General features: G+C 45.6%; 1 protein-coding gene across 2 annotated transcripts in view; it reads left to right on the top strand.

Moving 5' to 3' along the window:
* The window catches only part of LOC141110919 (sulfotransferase 2B1-like), a 142,870-nt gene extending 116,194 nt beyond the window's left edge, over positions 1-26,676 (top strand). The window contains exon 7 of one of the 2 annotated variants that reach the window (XM_073602711.1): positions 26,405-26,675. In XM_073602711.1, the coding sequence (XP_073458812.1) occupies positions 26,405-26,520 (116 nt within the window). In that variant the 3' untranslated portion in view covers positions 26,521-26,675. Of the gene's footprint in view, positions 1-26,404 lie in introns of both variants that reach the window. The other variant, XM_073602712.1, reaches the window with a different exon arrangement.
* The last annotated feature ends 225 nt before the right edge of the window (positions 26,677-26,901 follow it).

The raw sequence follows: 26,901 nt of genomic DNA on the forward strand, positions 1-26,901 counted from the left end.
CCATCCCTGGTGCTTTATTACTATTATGGGTTTGTGTAACTGCAAGTCTTAACTATTCCAGATATATAGGCAGGCCCAGATTTACTCCCTTTGTCGCCCCAAGGCCGGGTCATTCAATGCCGCCCCCCGCCCCCATTCAGATCATCCATGGGAGAGTCCTAGAGATCACCTATAGGACAATCATAGGGAACATTTATAGGACAGTTATAGAGATCACCTATGGGACAGTCATAGAGATCACCCATAGGACAGTCAGAAAGAACACCTATATACATCGTAAAATGGGAGTCATAGAGGACAGCTCCACTGGGAATCAGAGCCAGGTACTCATGGAAGTCCAGTAGGGCTCTATACACACTCGGGGGGGCATGCTGACCTGTTCCCGGGAGGAGGGATCACAACCTCGCTCTCTCTCTCTCTCGGGGATCCCCACACCGCTTTCTCTGATCCGGGATGTTTCCAGGACACTGTTGCCACGGCAACCACACCGAACTGTGATTGGCGGAGAAAGGCATGTGATAGGGCACGGAAGAAGTCAATTGGAGAGCGGGTTTGATAAGGGGTGAGTGGGCGGGACTTCTACAGCCAAAGTTGGCGAGAGTGTCCTGGGCGGACTATGACGGCACAGCCCGATGCAGATAGGGAGTACTCAGCATCAGTGGCGTAGCGTGGGTTGTCAGCGTCTGGGGCAAGGCAAGTAATTTGCGCCCCCTAACCTGCGGACTTTTAGCACTCCCTGAGTCCATTCCCTTCCTACAATAGTACTGACCAGCCTGATTCCTACACTGACCACTACACTAACCTACCTACCTGATTCCTACACTGACCTACCTGACCACTGCACTAACTTACCTGATTCCTACACTGACCTACCTGATTCCCACACTGACCTACCTGACCACTACACTAACCTACCTGCTTCCTATACTGGCCACTACACTGACCTACCTGTCCACTATCCTGACCACTACACTACCTGATTCCTACACTGTCCACTACACTACACTGACCTGACCACTACACTACACTGTCCACTACACTGCACTGTCCACTACACTGCACTGACCACTACACTACACTGTACACTACACTGCATTGTCCCCTAAACTGCACAGACCACTACACTACACTGTCCACTACACTGCACTGTCCACTACACTGCACTGACCATTACACTACACTGTCCACTACACTGCACTGTCCACTACACTGCACTGACCACTACACTGTCCACTACACAGACCACTACACTGCACTGTCCACTACACTGCACAGAGCACTACACTGCACAGAGCACTACACTGCACAGACTACTACACTGACCACTACACTGACCACTACACTACACTGTCCACTACACTGCACTGTCCACTACACTGCACAGACCACTACACTTACCACTACACTGCACTGCCCACTACACTGCACTGACCACTACACTACACTGTCCACTACCCTACACTGTCCACTACACTGCACTGTCCACTGCACTGTCCACTACACTACACAGTCCACTACACTGCACTGTCCACTACACTGTCCACTACACTACACTGTCCACTACACTGCACTGTCCACTACACTGCACAGACCACTACACTTACCACTACACTGCACTGCCCACTACACTACACTGACCACTACACTGCACTGTCCACTACCCTACACTGTCCACTACACTGTCCACTACACTACACAGTCCACTACACTGCACTGTCCACTACACTGCACAGACCACTACACTGACCACTACACTGCACTGTCCACTACACTGCACTGTCCACTACACTGACCACTACACTGACCACTACACTGCACTGACTACTACACTGCACTGGCCATTACACTGACCACTACACTAACCACTACACTGTCCACTACACTAACCACTGTACTGACCATTATACTACACTACACTGCAGCTTGTAGCTTCCATCAGTCCAGAGGAGAGGGGGGAGCCTGGAGGAGGTGAAGGCAGCAGCGGTTTTCACAATGAGGCGGAGGCAGGACTCCAGTCAGGAGCAACCGTGATCGCGGATAGGCCAGTCCGGCCGCGATCACGGATTGCCCAGTCCGGCCGTCATCACGGATTGGTCAGCCGGGCCACCATCACGGATAGGCCATGGATTCCTGCTTCCTATACTGACCACTAAACTGACCTACCTGTCCACTATCCTGACCACTACACTACCTGATTCCTACACTGTCCACTACACTACACTGACCTACCTGACCACTACACTACACTACACTGTCCACTACACTGCACTGACCACTACACTACACTGTCCACTACACTACACTGTCCACTAAACTGCACAGACCACTACACTACACTGTCCACTACACTGCTATTGTCCACTACACTGCACTGTCCACTACACTGCACTGACCACTACACTACACTGTCCACTACACTGCACTGTCCACTACACTGCACAGACCACTACACTGCACTGTCCACTACACTGCACTGACCACTACACTACACTTTCCACTACACAGACCACAACACTGCACTGACCACTACACTACACTGTCCACTACACTGCACAGACCACTGCACAGACTACTACACTGACCACTACACTAAACTGACCACTACACTGTCCACTACACTGGACTATCCACTACACTGCACAGACCACTACACTGCACTGTCCTCTACACTGCACTGTCCACTACACTGCACTGTCCACTACACTGCATTGACCACTACACTGACCACTACACTACACTGACCACTACACTGCATTGTCCACTACACAAACAGAAAAGAAAGAGGGCGCACCAACCTAGTGCATTACCAATGATAAACTTTAATGCAGCATAAAAACAGTAAAAATTATACTCACAAACGAGCTAATAAAGATAGCTTTCGAAAGGGCGCAAAAGCGCTGTTTCTGTGGATCGACACCCCAGGACCTATTGCCGAGAGGATCAGGCCAGCGCAAATGGCTGATGGCTTACGCGTTTCGGGGGAGCACCCCTTTCTTCAGAGCCTAAGCGGGCAATGGTTGGTCTCTCGAATTGCTCTCTCTATAAATGTATGTATGTGCCTGTGTCTACCCCACCCAATTAGTGACAACGCCCCCTCCCACAGGTATTTGGCACCACCCACCCATTCGGGTTAACCCTCCCTATCCCATCCCTCTGAGTGTGTTTCCCCATTAGTAGCCAGAATATAGAGGGCAAACATCACTCTATATTGTCTGCTAAAAGAATGATAGTAATATTAGTACAAAAAGAAACTTTATGGCTCCTGGGAGCCGGAGGAGCCCTGCACCATCCACCCCAGTAGATCAGAGGCATGGGGACACAATTAGAGCTGCATGCAGGAGGTGAGGTGTCTTTGCTTTGGTGCACCCAATCCCCCTTCCCCTGCCCTGTTGTACATAGCCTATGGTGAGAGTGAAATTGATCTGCTGGCTCAGTGATTTTATGTTTATATTTATATCTATATTTATATTTCATTTTTTTTTCCTTTTTTTTTTTTTTTTTTTTATTAATCAATTTCTTTTTGTACTAATATTACTATCATTCTTTTAGCAGACAATACAGAGTGATGTTTGCCCTCTATATTCTGGCTACTAATGGGGAAACACACTCAGAGGGATGGGATAGGGAGGGTTAACCCGAATGGGTGGGTGGTGCCTAATACCTGTGGGTGGGGGCGTTGTCACTAATTGGCTGGGGTAGACACAGGCATATACATACATTTATAGAGAGAGCAATTCGAGAGACCAACCATTGCCCGCTTAGGCTCTGAAGAAAGGGGTGCTCCCCCGAAACGCGTAAGCCATCAGCCATTTGCGCTGGTCTGATCCTCTCGGCAACAGGTCCTGGGGTGTCGATCCACAGAAACAGCGCTTTTGCGCCCTTTCGAAAGCTATCTTTATTAGCTCGTTTGTGAGTATAATTTTTACTGTTTTTATGCTGCATTAAAGTTTATCAGTGGTAATGCACTAGGTTGGTGCGCCCTCTTTCTTTTCTGTTTGTTTTTTTAGCTTGAATAGCCATTGTTCAAATGAGGGCTGCAAGACGCTAGGCATTACTTCTATAGGTGGCTGCACCACATATCCAGTTCATGGACACCTGAGCGCAGGAGAGGTCTTTTTTTCTTGTGTTTGTCCACTACACTACACTGTCCTCTACACTACACTGACCACTACACTACACTGACCACTACACTGTCCACTTCACTGCTCTGACTACTACACTGCACTGGCCATTACACTGACCACTACACTAACCACTACACTACACTGTCCACTACACTAACCACTGCACTGACCATTATACTACACTACACTGCAGCTTGTAGCTTCCATCAGTCCAGAGGAAAGGGGGGAGCCTGGAGGAGGTGAAGGCAGCAGCGGTTTTCACAATGAGGCGGGACTCCAGTCATGAGCAACCGTGATCACGGATAGGCCAGTCCGGCCACGATCACGGATTGACCAGCCCGGCCGTCATCACGGATTGGTCAGCCCGGCTGCCATCACGGATAGGCCAGCCCGGCCGCCATCACGGTGGATTGGCCAGCCCGGCCACCATCACACATAGGCCAGCCCCGCCACTATCACAGATTGGCCAGCCCTGCCGCGGCCACTGCACATGACCCCATTCACTGAATCACAGGGCGCCAGCTGCAGTTGAGCTCAGGGACACAGGAAGTAAACATTAGGGGGACAGAGCCGGCAGTGACACACACTGCATGGCGTGGGATTTCGCCCCCCTAAATGTTGCACCCGTGGCCACAGCCCTCTCCGCACCCCCCATGCTACGCTACTGCTCAGCATACAGTCCCCCCCTCCATCCTCCGTACTGAGCTCCTATCTGGCTGGCCTGCACCACTGCCGCCCCGAGGCCTGGCCTCGGGGGCCTTGTGGGAAATCCGGCCCTAGATATAGGACTATTAATAGATTCTCTATCCTCCGTTTTAAGTTTTGGGAGAACCAATTTATCCAAAAATTGTTTGGCTTGGTTCATTGACTTTGACACCTTTGACTCATAAAGTGAGGTGTAGAGGTCAACAAATATCTTCTGGATGCTACCCGTATCATGCATCACAACTCCTTCCGGGTCTTTGACCGCTGCGATAGTTATCGGGCCATCTTGTGCCCAAGCTATCACCGCCAACATACGACCCACCTTTTCCCCCATCTCATAATGTTTTTGCGTTTGAAAAAATCTGCTATTTTCTGCTTTAGTTAAAGCTAAAGTTTTATAAATTTCTTGGGCCTCCTGCCATGCTGACCGCTCTTCTTCTATGGGATCCATAATGTAAACCTGCTCTGTTTGAGTTACCTTTTGCATTACTTCATCCTCTCGCCTACTAGATGAACTCTTAATCTTATTAATTTCTTTAATCATTATTCCCCACATAAATGCCTTCATAGTATCCCAAACAACTAACAAAGATGTCGAGATTTTTTTTTTTTAATTCAATCAGCTGTAGATCTAACTGTCCTTAATAATAGCCATTGTGGATTAATTTTCCAAGGAAGAGAGAGTGTCTGTCCCTCAAACTGTATGCTCATTAAAAGTGGGGAATGATCTGAAAGCCGCCTAGGACAGTATTGAATTGCCTCTACCCAAGGGAGAAAGTTATCATTCAAAGCCAGATATATTCTTGACAGAGAGCCATATGTGCTCGAGCAACATGAGTATTCTCTTTTTAATGGGTATCTAATTCTCCACAAATCTATTGACCCCATCTTTTGCAGTAGTCCAGCGAACCTTGTTCTCTTCATTTTTTTTTTACCTTTTTTGGCACTATACCTCTTCCTCCTCATTCATTATGTTGTTAAAATCTCCCATTACTAGGGTTGGTAAGTTTGGCCATTGTGCCATTTTACCAAAAACATATTTCAACACTTCATCAATATAAGGGGGGGGGGGGGAATAGTGAGGTTGATACGGTTTTCTGAATAGTGAATTCAGAACTGGCACTGACATTATACATTGTGATGGATAACTGAACACCAAAACTATATTATAAATGAGTGTGGTACGGAGCTCTGAATATAGCAGACTGGATGGACAGTATGCTAAGTACTGAATATTAAATTGAGATTATTTCAGATTACCGTGTTGAGTACTGAACATTGGAGACTGAACAGGACACGGTTAAGGAATATTAAATTGTGTGTGGATGTTGGAATACTCCATTGAATAACGTACGGTTATAATTACTGTGTACAGCCCTGTACACTGAATAACGTATACTGAAAGCCGAACATTGAATACTGAACAGTCATTGCTTATGAACATTGTACAGTGCTGAGTAGTGATTACTAAAAATAGAAAAAAATATATATCAATACTGTATACAGCACTGAATATGGAATTTTGAATACTATATTGAAAGTATCATTGAACGGGTATTACTTTTTAAACAATAAAACAGCCTGATCTCGGGGTAGAACCAACAGGCAAGTCTGGAGATACTGAGGGGTAGGTGAAGTTGGGGAAGGGTGGAGCAGAGAGGAGTGGGGGGAGGGGAGAGGAGGCAAAGGGAAAGATAGAGTTGCGCTTAGTATTTGACTTAAAGTAAGAGGAGAAGGTGAAAGTATTAATTCGAAAGATGTCAAGCAAAAGAGGGAAGAAGGAGGAAAAAAACAGATGAAAAGAAAATGCATGTGGGGGAAGAACAATTCCAGGAAAGAGTTGGGAGTATAAATAAAATAAAAATGCTGAATACCCTTAAAAAAGGTGTCAGAGAGGATATGACAAAGCTGATGCCTGAAACCCACAGTATGTCCAGGTTGGGACCCAGGGATGAAAAAGACTTGATCTTAAAGGATAATATACAGGAGGACCTTAATAAAACACAGCCCCCCTGGGTTGCTCGGGTATCCTGGGGTATGGAGGGAAGATGTATATCGGATATGACACCAGACATCACTCCCAATGAGGATCAGATCCAAGAGCAACAACAAAGAACGGAGGAATGCGGCCAACAGTGTATAGGCGGGAATAAAGCCGCTGGAAGCTTAAATCAATACGGCAGCAATGTGGGCAAAATTACAATAAAGGAATCAACATTGAGTGATGTTTTTTCTGCTATACAGGCATGCAATAACTCTTTATTATCTCTAACAAATCAAATGTTGAATTTAAAAAGGGATATTACGGTTATAAGACAAGAAAATCGAAAAATTTGTGAACGTACAACAGACCGGAAAATAGGGTCAGTACAACAGAGGATGCCTTGCCTTTTTTAAAAAGGGAACTTCAACAAACCAAAGTTCAAGTAAAGGATCAAGCCCAGAGATTGGAAAATTTGGAAAATAGGCAAAGACGTAACAACGTCCGTATCTTGGGCTTTCCCGAACATGAAGAAGGTCAATCAACGACCGTTTTTTTTTGTGAAAAATGGATAATGGATACATTGGGCATGGAGGGTTTTTCAAAGCTTTATACAATTGAAAGGGCCCATCGCATTCACAGCCGCCCAATTCCCTCCTCAAGCAAACCCAGAACAGTGATTATTAAGATGTTAAATTACAGAGATAGAGATTTAATTCTTTCCAAAGCACATTAAATAGGAAATATTGAATATAATGGTAATAAGATCTCCTTCTTCCCAGATTTTTCGATGGATGTACAGAAGAAACAAGCAAAATTTAAAGAGATAAAGCGCAGTCTGCGATTAAAACAGATTTCCAGCTAAGTTGAGAATTATGGATGGAGAAAATGTTTTTTTCTCCCTTCGTCTTTCAGGACAGCACCTGAAGAGAGCGCAGCTCCACCCACTTTCCCAGGAAACACTGCAGTCAGTTTCTTTAAAGACCGGACACTTCCACCATGGCCTCAGTTATAGTGTTTCCTCCGCCATGGTGGAAGCACTGCAGGGTACCAGGGGTGTGCTGCACTTTCTCCAGGTGGGGAAAGTATTGTGCATACCGGTAGAAGTTGTTTTCTTTTTCTCTCAAGACAGCCCAGCATCCTCCCTTACGTGTGGTGGATTCTCCGGCGCCCCCTCCTCTTCATGCTCGGTGAGAGCCAGGCTGCTGTGGGTTCCGCATCTACAGACCGGCGACATGGCTGTGGAGAAGTGAACGGCGTCTCCTTTACAGTCCCTCACGCCTTCCAGGTTCGGATGACGAGTCCGTCATTCCGACAGGGGGCGGGGCCTCGAGCAGCGCGACGCGGCTTCCGGTTCCGGCCGCTGGAACGCAGGAAAAGGGGGCGGTCTTCTGGCTGACGGAATTTCCGGCCCTCACAGCGGTGAGCGGCCCGGGAAAATAAAATAAAGGAGCACAGACGCCGCTGTAGTCCTGTCAGCAATGGAGGACAATCAGACAGCAGTGGCAGGAGCAGGAGCCACACCAGTCAGCCAGGCCCAGGTAAGCAGGGACATTGGTCACTGTTTTTTCCTTACTCTATGGGCAATTATTGAATGTGTATTCCCTTATTAAAAAGGGGGAAAGGGGGCCTGCAGATCACTTTTCCTGGGTACTATAAGAAGGAGAAGTGATTGATTACTTGGTTGGAAGTGGATTTGTGGGGTGATTCACTGGCTGTGGAACAAGACATAGGGGTTAAGGGGTAAACTTCCCTTTGGTTTTTTGTTTCCTTTGTACAGCATGTAATCTGTTTTGAAATGTTGGTTCAGCAGATATCTTTTTTCCCTTGGGATATTTCAGAAAGCTAAAGAAAAGACCAAGCATGTCTCCCCTATTATTAAGAGGAAATGTTCGTCATGTAAAGGTTTACTGAGGGATTCCTGGACCAAGATATTATGCAGGACCTGTATTGCAGACATAGTTAAGGAGGAGACTGCTCCTACTATTCCTGCGACTCAGCAAGGAGAATTACTGAGCTCTTTCAGGAAGGAACTGGCGGACACCTTTGAATCCTTCAGATCCTATCTGGATAGATGCCCAACTGCATCTAGCAGTACGGTCCCCCGTTCTCACTCCTCTGTTTCTGCATCCAGAGGGGGCAGTGACTCAGAGGAGGAAGAATGTAGTGTTTTACCAAACTCTGACGAAGAAGTGGAAGAAGTGAATGAGACTTCTTCTAGGTACAAACTATCCCTTGAGGAGGTGGATGATCTGCTAAAGACAATACACACTACCCTTAACATCACAGAGGATAAAACTCAGTTATCCTTACATGATAGGATGTTCCAGGGCCTGGGGGAGGAAAAACACAGAGTTTTTCAAGTACATAAGTTTCTATCGGAAACTATTAAAAGGGAATGGAAAGATCCAGAAAGAGCCCCTTTCTTTTCTAAATCCCTCAAGCGGAGATTTCCGTTTGACGAGGATAGCTCGCATATCTGGAACAAAAAACCAAGACTTGACGCAGCGTTTTCCCAGGTATCAAGGAATACTGACCTGGCATTTGGGGACATGGGTATCCTTAAGGATACCATGGATAAGAAGGCGGACTCCCTATTAAGGAAGGCGTGGGATTCAACCTTAGCAAATTTGAAACCAGCCATGGCTTCAACGGTGGTAGCCAGGAATCTGGAACACTGGCTGGAACAGCTGAAGGCTCATATTGAGGCGGGGACGCCTCGTAAAGATCTGCTAGATACACTCCTGGTGTTACTAAAAGCAGTGGGGTATATAGCAGATGCTTCCGCTGAATCAATTAGAATGTCAGCCAGATCCTCAGCTTTAATAAACTCAGCTCGCAGGGCTTTATGGGTCAAGACATGGACAGGGGATACTGCCTCAAAAACAAAATTGTGCGGTCTTCCCTTTGAGGGAGATCTGGTGTTTGGCCCAGGGCTTGAAGCCATACTTGACAGAATGGCTGACAAGAAGAAGGCTTTCCCTATAAAGAAAAAGGTGATTCCGCAGAGCAATAAGAATTTTTGTGCTTTTCTGAAAACCCCAGATACCAAAGAGACAGGCTATAAAAGGCCATGGAAATCTCAAAGAGGGAGGGGCAAGTCAGGAGTACTATTTCGTCCCCCTGCCACAAATACAAAGACCCAGTGACTGTCATCCAACTGTGGGAGCAAGGTTACAAACCTTCTTTTTACAGTGGAAGACTATAACGAACAGCCAGTTTATCCTCAAGACCATTTTAGAGGGTTACAGGCTGGAATTTTCTCAACCCCCACCTGTGCGTTTTTACATAACCCAGGCTCCCCGAGACCCAGAGAAATCTGTAGCAATGACATCAATCTTACAGGAATTGATGCTACAAAAGGTGATCACGAACGTGCCTCCCAAGGAAGTAGAACAGGGGTGCTATTCGCACATATTTCTGGTGAAGAAGCCTTCAGGCAAATTCAGACTAATTCTGAACCTGAAGATTCTCAACAAAGCTATGAGGTACAAAAAAATCAAAATGGACACAATTTTTTCAGTAAAGAGTCTTCTGACGCCAAACTGTTTTATGGCGTCCATAGACCTGAGAGATGCATATCTACATGTGCCGATAGCACCAGCATCCCAGAAGCACTTAAGATTTGCGATAACTCTCCCTAATCTGCTTAAAACTCTGAAAGAATACGAGGAAATATCAAACTTCAAGATTAACCCGGCCAAATCTGAAATACTAGAAATTAATAAGGTGGATAAAAAAGATTGTACGGTCCACAAGGAGTTCCCATTTGCATGGGGAAAAAAGGAGATAAATTACCTTGGGGTCAAGATAACCGGGACTAGAGAGTCGCTATTTCAGGTGAATTTTGTTCCTCTCCTCAATGAGGTCAAGGGGGAGTTGAACAGAATTACAAGAGGACAGCTGTCATGGGGGGAAAGAATTAACATCATTAAGATGGCAATAATGCCAAAGATTTTATATAAAATGCAAATGCTCCCGATACCATTACCACAAGCATATCTCAAAAAACTGCACTCACTTTTTTTAAAATTTATTTGGAGGGGGAAAAAACCGCATATAAGTTATACAACACTGGTTAGAGATAAAGAGAAGGGGGGTTGGGGTGCACCCGACATAAGATGTTATCACGAGGCAATTATTTTATCAAGAATTATAGATTGGGCAAAAGGAAATAAGGAAAAGCGTTAGGTGAAATTGGACAACACGATTTGTAAAGTTGACATGAGTAAAGTAATTTGGATTCCTCCACCTTTTAGGAAACTCAGTTCTGAGACACATATTATCACTAGATACACTTTAAAAGTATGGGACAAATTGCATAAAAGGGAGAAATGGGAGTATAACTCCCCTTTGATCCCTTTGAAGGACACAGAATTTTTTGCACCAGGCATGGAAATTTGGAGTGGGAGATGGATCTTGCAAGAAGGAGTACAGCTCAAGGATGTTATGGAGAAGGGCAAACTTTGTTCTTTCCAGGACTTAAAAAATAAAAGCGACCTTTTGACCCTCAATAGATGGCGATATCTTCAACTAAAACACTTTGTGGAAGCACTCCCCCAACCTATCAGAACGATGGAAAACCTACAGCCGTTAGAGAAACTATGCGTCAGAAAGGCAGGGAAAAAGGGGATTTCTAAGATTTATAGGGTATTGAGGGATCTGAAGGGTACTGACATTCCAGTATTTATCAAAAAATGGGAGACAGAATTAAATTCAAAACTCAAAAACGAGGAGGCTACAATTTTATTAAAGCGAGTCCATAATACTTCAGTAAACTATAAGGTGTCTGAGTTAAATTATAAATGTTTGTCAAGATGGTACATTACCCCAGACAGAGTATCAAAGTACCAGAGTGAAACCTCACAATATTGCTGGAGGGGATGCAAAGAACTGGGTACAATGGCACACATCTGGTGGCAATGCACAGTAATAAGGGAATACTGGGATGAGATAAGGAAAATCACTATCGAGATAACCCAAATAGTAGTTCCGGACGATCCATGCGCATGCCTATTTCATGGATTCAGAATGTCAACCGAGTCATACCTGGGTACACTTATACCACAACTGTTGAATGCAGCTAAAAGCCTTATAGTAAGACACTGGCAGGAAAAAAACTGCCCAACATTAAAAGAATGGTACGACAAAACAAATGAAACCCAGAACTTAGAATATTTGAGATATGCTGAGGAAGTTGAAATGGAGGAGTATGAGGAAAAATGGAAGGGCTGGCAAAAATTCAAAAGCTCAATAAGAGTAGTTGAGGTACTAGGGAGCTAATAGGTCTAGCTAATACAGTCCCCGTGCAGGGAGTCAGAGATTGGTAAGATGCAACAGGAGTGGTGTCCATTGGTGGTGTCGATCTAGCTAGCCCGGAGGCCTATAGATGAAAGAATTAAAGGACTTCGAGGAGGGGGGGGGTTAGGGGGGCGGAGGGGAGGGGAAGGGAAGGGGGCTCAAGACAAGGGAGGCTTTAGACATGATCTCCTTGGCACTGTTGACGAGGGATGCTGCGATGTTGCAGTAATGATGATTAAGTTTAAAGGATATCGGTATCAACGGAAAAAAAAAAGAAAAGCAATATACGCCACTATGATGTGAGTATCGGGTCGGGAAAGTATTGAATGATAAAGTTGAAACTTACGCCCCCGAAAAATGTACACTGACGTGGCAAATAAGAAAAAAAAAAAAAAAACTGTTTTATGGCGTCCATAGACCTGAGAGATGCATATCTACATGTGCCGATAGCACCAGCATCCCAGAAGCACTTAAGATTTGCAATAAAAAAGGGGGAATCAACCCTACATCTCCAGTTCAGAGCACTCCCTTTCGGGCTGTCATCCTCTCCGAGGATTTTCACAAAAATCTTAGCAGAAGCCTTAGCCCCACTCAGAGTGGAGGGAGTATCAATTCTACCTTATTTAGACGATCTACAAATTTTTTCCAAAACAAGGGACCTATTAGTGAAGGATCTGGAAAAGACAAAGAGACACTTGGTGAGTCTCGGATGGATAATAAACAAGGAAAAGTCAAACTTGATTCCATCACAGACAATACAATTCCTGGGCTATACTATCAATTCCATTCAGGAGAGAATCTTTCTCCCCGAGGAGAAAATAGAGAAACTTCAGTGTGCGGTAAAAAAGACACAGACAAACATGGCAATTTCCATCAGGGCAGCTATGTCGGTCTTAGGGCTACTCACTGCAACTATACCAGCAGTGCAATGGGCACGTCTACATGCAAGGGAGCTCCAGCAGGCAATTTTAACGAATTGGTCTTATGGAGAGTCCCTGGAAAAGTTGAAAAGATGCCTCCGCAGGTTCAGAGGAAGCTTTGGTGGTGGAGAAGCCACTCAAACCTGGACAAGGGCCTACTCTGGGGCTTTCCCTTGGAGAAAAGGCTAACAAGAGACGCAAGTTCTTGGGGTTGGGGCGCCCACCTGGATGAACAGATGGCTCAGGGGAGTTGGACAAACTGAGAAGCCAGGAGATCCTCCAATTGGAGAGAACTAAGGGCTATTCTCCTGGGACTATGGGCCTTCGAGAAATTAGTCCGGGGTCATCATGTCCAAGTTTTATCGGACAACGCCACAGCAGTGGCATACATATCAAGGCAAGGAGGAACGAGGAGCAGGACCCTGCTATCCTCGGCACTTCAAATTCTATCCTGGGCAGAAAACAACCTAAAGTCCATACCAGCAATACATCTGAAGGGAGATTTGAACCTTCTAGCAGACTTTCTGAGCAGAGAAAGAATACTAGAAGCAGAATGGAGTCTGAACACAGAAACATTCCAAAAGCTAATAGAAAGATGGGGAGTGCCCCAAATAGATCTTTTTGCATCCCAGAAGAATACAAAGGTAAAGGCCTTCTTCTCACTAAACAGGCAGGATCAGGCGAAAGGATTGGATGCACTAGCACATCCGTGGAACTTCCAATTGTGCTACGCCTTTCCCCCCTTTCAGATGATCCCTCTGGTCTTAAAAAAGCTACAAAAAGAGGCCACGAGTATGATTCTAGTGGCCCCTTTTTGGCCCAAACGGGCTTGGTTTGCAACAATACAGAGGATGGCGGTGGAACCTTATTGGGTTCTTCCACTGCGGAAAGATCTCCTAACGCAGGGACCCCTTCATCATCCAAATACCGAGCACCTCAGGTTGACAGGGTGGTTACTGAGGGGCAGATGTTAAAGAATAAGGGTCTTTCAGAGAAACTGGTCTTTACCCTTTTGAATAGTCGTAAGGAGGTTAGCAGAGCCATTTATTTCAAAACGTGGAAGCGATTTAATTCCTGGTGCACGGCTAAGAGGCTCTCGCCACAAGAAGTTGTTCCAGTACTAGAGTTTCTCCATGAGGGAATGGAGATGTGATTGGCAGCTAGTACCCTGAAGGTGCAGGTAGCTGCATTATCGGTTTTCCTTGAGAGACAATTATCTAAGGAGCCGCTCACTATTAGATTTTTCAAGGCGTTGGCTAGAGCTAGGCCAATACCTTTTAAGTTTTTTCCTAGATGGGACCTGTCTTTGGTTCTACAAGGTCTAATCAAAAAGCCTTTTGAACCCCCAGAGGAAGCATCAATCAGACTATGGTCGCTAAAGCTAGTCCTTTTAGTAGCAGTTACTTCAGCTAGGAGAGTAAGCGAGTTGCAAGCTCTTTCCATAAAAGAACCCTTTTGTTATATTTTTCCAGACCGGTTAGTGCTAAAAACTGACCCGGGTTTTCTGCCAAAAGTGTCAACGGTGTTTCATAGGGCACAAGAAATAGTTCTCCCTACTTTTTGTCCTAACCCGTCCAGTTCTAAGGAGGTCTTTCCATACCCTGGACGTGAGAAGGTGTTTATTACACTATATAGAAATAACAAAAGATTTCAGAAGATCAAATTCTCTCTTTGTTCTATTCTCTGGACCACGTAGGGGGTCCAAAAACACCATAGGTAGATGGCTAAGAATGGCCATCAGTGAAGCTTATAGAGCTTCAGGGGCAGAGTCCCCTAAGGGGGTTGTGGCCCATTCAACAAGGGCAGTAGCAACGTCCTGGGCAGAGAGGGCAGGGGCTTCTCCGGGTCGGATCTGTAAAGCGGCCACGTGGACAAGTTTCTCCACCTTCACCCGCCACTACAGGTTGGACTTGCTATCAGCGACAGAACAATCATTCGGCAGGAAAGTCCTGCAGGCGGTGGTCCCACCCTAGAGTAAGTACTCTTTTATCATCTCCAGGTGCTGTCCTGAAAGACGAAGGGAGAAAACCCTAGTTAGACTTACCGGTAACTGTATTTCTACGAGTCTTTCAGGACAGCGCCGATGACCCGCCCTAAGTTTAAGTTATAAAACGTGTTATTGCTATGTTCTGCTTATCTAAATTCAGCATGGCTGGAGGTACTCTATGAACAACTGAGGCCATGGTCGAAGTGTCCGGTCTTTAAAGAAACTGACTGCAGTGTTTCCTGGGAAAGTGGGTGGAGCTGCGCTCTCGCCAGGTGCTGTCCTGAAAGACTCGTAGAAATACCGTTACCGGTAAGTCTAACTAGGGTTTTCTTTGAAGATCCTGAAGTTAACGCTTGGTTGGATGAGAGACATACAAAGGAGAACAAAAAGACTTCCTGAATGTTAATCAACTTGTTGAACTTTCTCGAATATATTTTTTCTCTCTCTCTCTCCTTTTTCTCTCTCTCTCTCCTTCCCACCTTTGGAAACATATACCTGAATATTGGAACGGTGGACAATTTTTTCCTTTTTTTCGTTTAGACACAAGCATAACACTTGTAACTGTTTTAGGGCCACTAGATAGTCCCCTTGTATGAGTCCCGGGTGGACTGTAGTAAGGGGTTGGGGTCACTACCAACCAGGATGGGTGGTGGGTATTCCCAGGAATGTTTGGGCGCTTAAGAGGGGGAGGATTAGGTTTGGGTTTCCTTTTTTTGTTTGTGTTTATTTTTTATTTTTTTTGGCTCAGTGCTCTCGCGTTCTTTTTCTCTCTAACTCCTAGTATTCTGTTGGGACCCTCTTTGCCATGGTCTTATTTGAGAGATAATTTTTTTTTTTTTTTATGAGGCCTATGGATATCTTGTTTGGTCTGCTTGAGTTCTAGTTCAATACCTTTGGGTGAACTGAAATAATGAATAGGAAAATAATGGTGTTGTCATGGAATGTGAGGGGGTTGGGAGACAGGAGGAAGAGACAGGCAGTTTTTGAGTCAATTGAGTTCTACAAACCCGAAATAATATTTTCGCAGGAGACCCATCTTGAGCAAGAGGACATGATGCTTTTTGAAATTTCAAGATTTCCGTATCAATTCCATGCTGTATATACTACTTATTCACGAGGTGTTAGTATCCTGATCTCTTGCTCGGTACAGTTCTCATGCAAAGAGAATTTTCTAGACCCAGAAGGTCGTTACATTTTGCTACGGTGTTTATTAAATGACCAAAACTTTTTGTTGGTGAATGCATACATAACTTTTCTGAAGCCGCTCTGGTCTGGTCTTCAGCGGTGGATGCTGTGTGCAGGAGACAGCCGACAATGTGAAATGCCTGGGAAGTGTCCTCACCCATAGAGTTATTATGGGGCTTCCGTTGTCGGCTGCCTCCTCTGCATCTGCCTCCACAGAGAAGCCGCCGTTGACAGCTCAGCGTGGGACCGGAGCGGCTTCAGAAAAGGTATGTGTTATGTTTCATGCCCTGTCTTTCTGCTTACCTCTGGTCTGTGTATCAGCTTAAAGAGGAATTGCAGTCTGCTCACATAATCTGTAATAAAAACATCCTTTGCCATTCTGAAGCTTCCCTCCAACCACTTTGCATATTTTATATATCCTGTGATTCTGTACTTGCCAAATATGCTGCAGAAATCTCTCTCCACTGAGTCTGGCTGCAACCATTTTAACTGTGGGCAGCTGAAGCTTCTGCCTGTTCACTTCCTGGATTTACACAGACACACAGAGGCACACCTCCAGCTCTGCAGCTCTCATTGGCCCTCTTATGACTCACCCCCCTTCCTGGCAAACTCTCACGAGAGTGAGAGAGAGAGCTGTGCATGTTATAAGCCTAGGCTTTTAACCAGAAAGAAGGAGGAAGTGGGCTGTATAAGGTATTTACTGGCAGAAAGAAAAAATGTTTTACTATGCAAAGTTAAAACAACAAGGGCAAAAGATTTAATAGATGGAAAGATGAAAAAATGACTGAAGTTCTGCTTTAAGGACCACTCTCTCACACCTGCATGTTTAAGTAATCTTCTCTCAGCATGGCTACACCCAAGCCTCTAACAGGATACACTAATTAACACCGTGCACTGCAAGCCAGCCTTGCCCGAGCAATAGTGCGTTTAGGCTCCCCTGTGTGTTTCTTGCTGTGTGCTCTACTGTCTGCTTGTTACCCTGACCTTTGGAGTGTCCTACTGACCATTCCTGTCCGCTTGTAGCCCCGACCTTTGGCATGTTCCCCTGACCATCCCTGTCTGTTTGTTATCCTGACCCTTGGCTTATCCTTCTGACTATTCCTTTTAGCCCTGCATTGCTGCTTCCTCTCCATCCACCAGAGCCAGCCATAGGAGACCCTGGGGGCTGCGACCTAGAGTCAGCTGCAGCAAAGTCGATCCTCACCATCAGCGGCTCTGGTGAAAACCTGCTGGCTCTTAGACTCTGCACCCTGGGGAATCCCTCCCTGTTAAATCCATGTCGGTGCTCAGGTGGAGCGGCTTTCCTGAACCACCCAGAGCTCCATCTGCAGCACTCAGCCGTATGGTCCACAAGCTTAGCGGTGAGCTCCTGACCCCAGCGGTGTGCATCTGTCACCTGGCCTCAGGTGACCTGACAGTTTTCTCGAGCCATGAACCCGGCTGATGTACTGCTACCCGCCGATGATCAGCTGCAGGTCATAGTCTGCAGACTCGAGACCTAGAAATCTAATCAGACCCCGGTAATGAGATTCCTTGAGGATTTGGCTTTCCGCTTTGAACAACTTCAGGCCTCCTTAAGACCCCCAGTTCAACAACCTCAACCGCAATCTGCTGTCATATCTGTTCCAGTCACAGTCGCAGCCATTAACCCTTTGCATTTACCAGCTTAATCCCATAGGTGGAAGGTGGTGTAGTGGACCCAGAAATATCACCTTCTTGTCTCCTTCCTGAACCACCCAGAGCTCCATCTGCAGCATTCAGCCGTAGGGTCCACAAGCTTAGCGGTGGGCTTCTGACCCCAGCAGTGTGCATCTGTCACCTGGCCTCAGGTGACCTGACAGTTTGCTTGGGCCATGGACCCAGCTGATGTACCGGTACCCTCAGATGATCAGCTGCAGGGCATAGTCCACAGACTCGAAACCTAGAAATCTAATCAGACCCAGGTGGTGTGATTCCTTCAGGATTTGGCTTCCAGCTTTGAACAACTTTAGGCCTCCTTAGGACCCCCCGTTTCAACAACCTCAACTGCAATCTGCTGCCATATCTGTTCCAGTCACAGTAGCAGCCATTAACCCTTTGCATTTACCAGCTCCATCCCGTAGGTGGAAGGTGGTGTAGTGGACCCAGAAATATCACCTTCTTGTCTCCTTCTTTCGGTGATCCTTTATGTTGATGCCTCCTCTCATTCTTTCTTGGCATATCTGGATTCCGGAGCCGCTGGCAATTTTATGGACCGGAGAACTGCATCTTCCATGAACCTTACTCTTTCGTCCCTCACCACTCCATTTGTGGTCTCAGCGATCGATGGCACTGTTCTTCCAGGGGACCCTATTCGCTTCCAAACCCTCCCTATGAAGATGTCGGTTGGGGTACTCCACCAGGAGTGGATATCCTTCCTTATCCTACCTAAGGCCTCAACCCCTATCGTATTGGGCCTTCCTTGGTTGCCGCTCCACTCTCCACACATTGACTAGACTTCTGGGCAGAGCCTGGCTTGGGGTCCCTCCTGTTTCTCGTCTTGCCTACTCAAGGTTGCCCCAAAGGAGAGACTTCCTGTTGCCACCACTTCAGTATTCTCTGCTCTTCCCGCTGCATATAGCGATTTCAGAGATGCGTTCTGTAAAAAATCAGCTGAGGTGCTTCCTCCTCACAGGTCCTTTGACTGTGCTATTGACCTTGTTCCCAGAGCAACTCTGCCCAGGGACGTACCTACCCCCTATTCATTCCAGAGACCCAGGCCATGTCAGAATAAATTGCGAAAAATCAAAAGTAAGGATTAATCCGGAAATCCTCATCGCCTGCGGGATCAGGGTTCTTTTTTGTTGCCAAAAAGGATGGTACTTTAAGACCCTGCATTGACTATCGAGGCTTAAACACAGTGACAATCAAAAATCGATACCCCCTTACCCTTAATATCTGAACTATTCGACAGATTGAAAGGTGCCTCCATTTTTACTAAGTTGAATCTCGGGGTGCATACAATCTGATCCGAATACGGGAGGGTGATGAATGGAAAACTGCGTTTAACACTAGAGATGGGCATTATGAATACTTGGTTACGCCCTTTGGTTTGTGTAATGCCACAGCTGTGTTCCAAAACTTTGTTAACAAAATCTTCAGGGATCTGCTTTATCAATTTGTTGTCATCTATCTGGATGACATTCTCATCTTTTTGGAAAATCTGTTTGTTCATAGAAACCATGTCCGGATTGTACTTCAGTGCTTACAAGAAAATAATCTGTATGCCAAGCTGGAGAAATGTTCTTCTAAAGGTCCTTTTCCTGGGATGCTTTGTTTCTAGTTTCGGTCTGCATATGAATCCTGGAAAGGTGTCAGCCATGACCAGATGGCCTCTTCCTGCCAGCCTCAAGGCCACACATAGTTTTCTTGGGTTCGCTAATTATAACAGGCAGTTCATTAGGAATTACTCTTCAATTGCTCTGCCTATTATCACCTTGACCAAGAAGGGTGCGAATGCCAAAGAGTGGCCCCCTGAAGCTGTCTCTGCTTTTCATGATTTGAAACAGGTCTTTGTTTCCGGATCTTTTTTGAGGCGACCTGACTCTGGGGATCAATTTTTTTTTTTAAATGGACGCTTGCTCGACTGTAGTGGGAGCTGTGCTTCTTCAATCCTTTGAGGAAAAACGTCAACCATGTGCGTTTTTTTTCTCCAAAAATTTTTCTCAGGCAGAGAAGAAATACACTATTGGTGATCGGGAACTTCTTGCGATTAAATTGGCCTTGGAGGAGTGGCATCATCTCTTGGAGGGTTCCCCGCATTCCATAACAATTCTCACTGACCAAAAGAATTTGCAGTACTTACAGAATGCCAAACAACTGAATCCCAGACAGGCCAGGTAGAGTCTTTTCTTTTCCCATTTTAATTTCACCATTATGTACAAACCTGGTTCCTTCAACAGTCGGGCTGATGCACTCTCTAGGTCTTTTGACATTCAGGATGAGGAGTCCACCTCTGAACCCGAGCCGATCATTCCTACCTCATTCTACCACCCTGGAGTCAAAAATTCCTCCTGGCAAGACCTTCATTCCCACTGAGCTAAGAGCTAAGATCCTTCATTGGGGACATGTTTCCAAGGTGGCAGGTCATGCTGGGTTCCTGCGATCTTTCCAGGTCATCAGTCGCCACTACTGGTGGCCTACTCTCCGTTGGGATGTCAAAGACTACATTAAGGCTTTTCATGTCTGTGCCCAGTCTAAATCCTCCACAAAAGCTCCTGCTGTTCTTCTCATGCCCTTGCCCATTCCTGAGGAGCCATGGTCTCACATAGCCATGGACTTTATCACCGATCTTCCACCATCTGAGAATAATATCATTTGGGTGGTAATCAATTGGTTCTCCAAGATGGCTCATTTTGTTCCTCTTCCTGGTCTCCCTTCTGCTCCTGCTTTGCTTCCCATTTTTGTTCAAGAGATCTATGTATATATTGTTTCTGACAGGGGTGTTCAGTTCTTATCTCGTTTTTGGCGAGCCTTTTGCTAATCCTTCAATATTATCTTGATATTTCCTCTTCGTACCATCCTCAATCCAATAGACAGACTGAAAGGGTTAATCAGGAGTTAGAGGTCTTTCTCTGCATATTTGTCTCTGCTCATCATGATGATTGGTCCTCTCTACTCCCGTGGGCAGAATTCTCTCACAACAATCATGTTAACATCAGTTCTCAGAAGACACCCTTTCTCAAAGTTCATGGAAGACACCGTCAGCTCCCTCTTCCTATGACCTGTTCTCCGGACATACCAGCTTTGGCTTCGGTTCAACAATCATTAATTTCTATTTGGGGTGATGTTCAAGATGTTCAAGATTCCGAGCAGCTGCTGATAAATGTAAAGGTTTTGCCGACTATCGTAGACGTAAGCCACCTTCTCTACAGCCTGGAGACAAAGTCTGGCTTTCCACTCAGAACATCAAGCTCCGGGTTCCTTCCCTGAAATTTGCCCCAAGATTCATTGGCCCTTACACTATAATTTCTATAATAAGTTAAATCCGGTTTGTTTTAAACTTTAGATCCCTAAACGCCTCAAGATCTCAAACACCTTTCATGTTTCCCTTCTGAAGCCTCTAGTCCTCAATAAGTTCTCTGGCCCTCTCGCTACCTCGGTTCAGGTCTCTGAGGATTATCAGGAGTACGAGGTTAGTCAAATTCTGGATTCCCGGCTCTGTAAAGCATTCTTCAGTACCTCGTGCATTGGAAAGGTTTTGGTCCTGAGGAGAGGACTTGGATTCCTGCATCTGATGTCTTTGCACCTCGTCTTTTGAGGAGGTTTGATTTGAGGCTCCTTTCAAGCCTGGGCCCAAGCGAGGGAGGCCGTAATGCAGTAATGTTTCATGCCCTGTCTGTCCCGAAGACCTGAAGAAGGACCACGCCCCGATACGCGTAGTCAAGATGACAGCTATCCCCCCCCCCTTCTCCTCAGCTTGCTCTCCACCTTTTGTGCTTCATGCCTCGCTTTGGACCTGTGTTCCCTGATTGTATGACGTCACGCTCGGGTGTTTCCGCCTACCAGTTCTGGTCGGTGGTTGTTCCGGCTGCCTCTCGGTCCCTTTCTTGTTTCGTGGCTCTTCCTTGACCATCCTTCCACATACCATTTGGGATTCGATCAAGGCCTCATATTGTCCATCCGGCTCTGCACACGCTGGCTTCCCTCCTAGTGACATCCAGGAACACATGAAGGTTTTGCCATCGCAGTATTGCTTTACCAAGCCAGTCCACCACCGACTGTTTCTTAAGGTACTGTACAGTGAGGAGCATGCTTTTGCAGTCGCTCCATCTATGCAAGGAGATTTTTAGATAATTGTTCATCTAAGTACATGTTATTATTAAATCGGCATAAGATTTTATCTCATTGAGCTTTTTGATTGTTTGTCCTTTCAAGACTGTCCCGATCAGCACTTCCAATTGTGGTTGCTCCTGAATGTTTTTGCCCTGGTTTTTCTGCTTACCTCTGGGCTGTGTATCAGCTTAAGGACCACGCTCTCACACCTGCATGTTTAATAAATCTTCTCTAAGCATGGCTCCACCCAAGCCTCTAACAGGAAACACTATTTAACACCATGCACTGCAAGCCAGCCTTGCCCGAGCAATAGTGTGTTTAGGCTCCCCTGTGTGTTTCTTGCTGTCTGCTCTACGTTTGATTCTGTGTACCAACTTTGGCTTGTTCTCCTGACTATCCCTGTCTGCTTGTTACCCCGACCTTTGGCGTGTTCTCCTGACCATCCCTGTCTGCTTGTAGTCCAGACCTTTGGCGTGTCCTCCTGACCATCACTGTCTGCTTGTTACCCCGACCCTTGGCTTGTACTTCTCACTATTCCTTGTTGCCCTGTACTGCTGCTTCGTCTCCATCCACCAGAGTCAACCATGAGCATAAGCTGGGAGACCCTGGGGGCCGCGACCTGGAGTTAGCTGCAGCAACTTCCATCCTCACCATCAGAGGCTCTGGTGAAAACCTGCTGGCTCTTAGACTCCACGCCCCAGGGGAATCTTATGCTCTAGCCCCCTGTTCGATCCGTGTCGGTGCTCAGGTGGAGCGGCTTTCCTGAACCACCCAGAGCCCCATCCGCAGCACTCAGCCATAGGGTCCACAAGCTTAGCAGTGCACTCCTGACCCCAGCGGTGTGCATCTGTCACCTGGCCTCAGGTGACCTGACACTATGTATAGAGATTTCTTCTTTACAGGGCTAGATAGGTTAGTCTTAGATTATGGATGCCATTAGATGTAGAGATTTTAGTTTTAGGGTGAACTTCTACTTTAAAGAGGAGTTTTGCCCCCACGAAAAAATCAAAAGTCAGCAACTACAAATACTGCAGCTGCTGACTTTTAATATTAGGACACTTACCTGTCCAGGGTTCCTGCGATGTCGGCACCCGAAGTCGATTTTCGGATCGACTCTCGGGTGCTGCCGCCACCATTCACTGTAAGAGAAACCAGCAGTGAAGCCTTTCGGCCATCATATTAAAGAATTGAGGCATTTCTACCCCAACCTTGGGTCCTTAGTTATAGTAAGTATGGCACTCTCATCTTTTCATTTATTTACGTAAACTCCCCGAAGGTACAGTAGAACACCATGGTGCAGGACTGCATGCTACATATAATGTTACAACAAATCACCACAAGATTTACACAAAACCTAAACCTGTCTGGCATGGCTGGCACTACTCATTCATTTCAATATATTTCCTTGGGTCATAGCAGGAAATGCAAACATATCCACCACTATAAGTAGGGTTGTAACGATACTGATACCAGTACTGATACTAAGCATTTGCACGAGTTCTTGCGTGAAAATGCTCCAATACCTGAAACCAATACCTTTGTGATGCGATGAATACATAGTTACATAGTTACATAGTAGGTGAGGTTGAAAAAAGACAAGTCTTTCAAGTCCAACCTATGTTTGTGATTTTATGTCAGTATTACATTGTATATCCCTTTATGTTGTGACCGTTCAGGTTCTTATCTAATAGTTTCTTGAACCTATCAATTCTCCCCGCTGAAACCACCGCCTGTGGAAGGGAATTCCACATCCTTGCAGCTCTTAAAGTAAAGAACCCTCTACGCAGTTTAAGATTAAACCTCTTTTCTTCTAATTTTAATGAGTGTCTTATTAAACTTCCTTCCATGGAAAAATTTTATCCCTATTGTGGGGTCACCAGTACGGTATTTGTAAATTGAAATTATATCCCCTCTTAAGCGTCTCTTCTCCAAAGAGAATAAGTTCAGTGCTCATAACCTTTCTTCATAACTAATATCCTCCAGTCCCTTTATTAGTTTTGCTGCCCTTCTCTGTACTCGCTCCATTTCCAGCACATCCTTCCTGAGAACTGGTGCCCAGAACTGGACAGCATACTCCAGGTGTGGGAGAATTACTGCTTTTTCTGCTGAGTTAATCCCCTTTTTAATGCATGCCAATATTCTGATTGCTTTGTTAGCAGCAGCTTGGTATTGCATGCCATTGCTGAGCCTATCATCTACTAGGACCCCCAGGTCCTTTTCCATCCTTGATTCCCCCAGTGGTTCTCCCCCCAGTGAGTAGATTGCATTCATATTTTTGCTCACCCTATGGTCCATGCCAACTGACCTTACTTTGTACAGTAAACGTTTATGGGGAACTGTTGTCAAATGCTTTTGCAAAATCCAGATACACCACGTCTACGGGCCTTCCTTTATCTAGATGGCAACTTACCTCCTCATAGAAGGTTAATAGATTGGTTTGGCAATAACGATTCCTCATGAATCCATGCTGATTACTGCTAATGATACCGTTTTCATTACTAAAATCTTGTATATAGTCCCTTATCATCCCCTCCAAGAGCTTGCATACTATTGATGTTAGGCTAACTCAGGGGTCTTAAAACTATGGCCCTCCAGTTGTTCAGGAACTACAATTCCCATCATGCCTAGTCATGTCTGTGAATGTCAGTGTTTTACAATGCCTCATGGGATGTGTAGTTCCGTAACAGCTGGAGGGCTGTAGTTTGAGGATCCCTGGGCTAACTGGTCTGTAATTCCCAGGGATGTATTTTGGCCCTTTTTTAAATATTGTGCTACAATGGTCTGGCAATTACTTGACTGAGTTTCCTAAGGACCCTTGGGTGCAAGCCATCTGGTCCCGGTGACTTAACAATAGGACTTCTGTTCGCTCTTTTAAATGTATTTCCCAATGGGATGCACTGGCTAATGCCCTTATTTAATATGCTCTCCTCCGTGTTCTTTGTTCCTAAGACTTTATCCCAATTTGTTTCTTCTATCAAGGTTCGTAATTTAGGGAAGTTGGCTCTTTTGAAATTCAGTGTCTTTGTATTCCCCTTATGTTTCCTATTTGTGTGATTTATACTGAAGCTAATTGACCTGTGTTTCTTAAATTGCCCATTTTTTCCACATCTGTGATCAGGTCTGTATTGTAGGTAATCAGTAGGTCTAGTAACGCTTTGAATGGGCTCAAATTGCACTGCAAAGAATCACATGCAATTTGAACAGGAATACGGTGCACTTCCTGTCCGAATCGCATGCGGTTTCCACCGCTTGTCTTAGTCACTTCAGTGCGGTGCAGGAAACCACATGCGATTTGGATAGGAATCACACTGCATTCCTGTACAAATCTTATGTGATTCTTTGCAATGCAACTTGAGCCCATTCATTTTGTATGTATCAGTGTATGTGTAGGTATTGGTACTCGGTATCGGTGACTGTGAGTATTTGACTGGAAGTATCGGTACCCAACCTGCACGAAAAAGAGCAACCAGCCGTCCACTAAACACGACTGGTTCCTTTGCTTGTCACTCACCAATTGACAGCCCCACTTCCCCCCGTTGCTAAGTAAACAATGGGGTGGAGTCATCCCTGACCCAGGATCTGGGGACCTCCTTCTTAAAGGGGGCTTCCAGATTCCAATAAGCTAGTCCTTGCACAATTACAAAGACCGGGCCAGAGTTATGTGGAAGAGGCCCTTGTCAACATGTCCCCCCATGTTGAGGGCATATGTGACCTGGTATGGTATGGGGGGGGGGGGGCTTTCCTGGTCTGCCGGGCTGCATATTTGGATAACTGTCTGATATGGATTTTGTAGGGGGGGGGACCCCACGCCATTTTTCTTGGTGCGGTTTTCCCTTAACCACTTGCTGACCAGCCTCCGCAGTTTTACTGCGGAAGAATGGCACGGCTGGGCGAAGCAACGTTTTATGGGGTCCCATTCAAAATCCTTACCAGACCCAAATGGCCTGGTATGGATTGAGGGGGGGGCTACTCTGCTTTTTTTTTTGTTTACATTCTGTTATTAGCAGGGATTACTCAGATTCCTTGCTGCTAGGGATGTCTCATTGTTAGGATGTCGTCGGGTGATCAATCTGTCAATCAATCTGATCAATCTGATAAAGCTACAAAAAAGTGCCAAACTTTTTTGAGCTTCAGGCATTTAGCTTTAGGTGACTTGGAGTAGATATGTGAACCATCTCCACAGAGAATAGAGTTTTTTCTCATCCAGCATTTTGGAGCTTTGAGCTACAAAATGGTCAGGTATGAATGGGGCTTTAGGAGATGGAGTGACAGGGACCCTAACATTCTAATATAAGGCAGGATCTCCAGTGGGGGTCAAATTTGTTAAGCCTGATATACCACTTCAGGTTTTAGCTATGTTTAGAGATCGTGGTTTACTGTACTCATATCATTGCTGTGCTTCTTACAGGAGTCTCTGGAGACTGGAAAAACCATTTTACAGTGGCCCAGAGTGAGTATTTCGATAAAATTTATCAGGAGAAAATGAAAGACCTCAACATGTCTTTTTTCTGGGAACAATTCTGATTAAGTCACTGGCAAATGTAAATGATTGTAACAACTAAAGCTGTTAGACATACTTTACTTACAAATGTTAAAAGTTGTTGAATTTGTCAATATATGTTTTCCTTGTAATTAAAGAAGATCTAAAGTCGGTGCTGAGATTTATTATAAATAAAGATCATCTTTCACCACAGCAAAACACTGTAGTTATTTTGTAATATAAGCTCTTCTTACAGTGAAAATGTCCCTCTTTGTGTGTGTTGCTGTGGCTATTCGTTTGTTCGTCCCATTTCTAGTTCTTCATAACTACAGAAATGTCCATCATGCACCTGCCTATAATAAAACATGTCCCATGTATCCCTGTGGCTTACGCTATACAGGTAGGCAGAGCCGGTATGGGGGGGG

The sequence above is a fragment of the Aquarana catesbeiana genome, linkage group LG10, assembly GCF_042186555.1.
Source record: "Aquarana catesbeiana isolate 2022-GZ linkage group LG10, ASM4218655v1, whole genome shotgun sequence".
Taxonomy (NCBI): domain Eukaryota; kingdom Metazoa; phylum Chordata; class Amphibia; order Anura; family Ranidae; genus Aquarana; species Aquarana catesbeiana.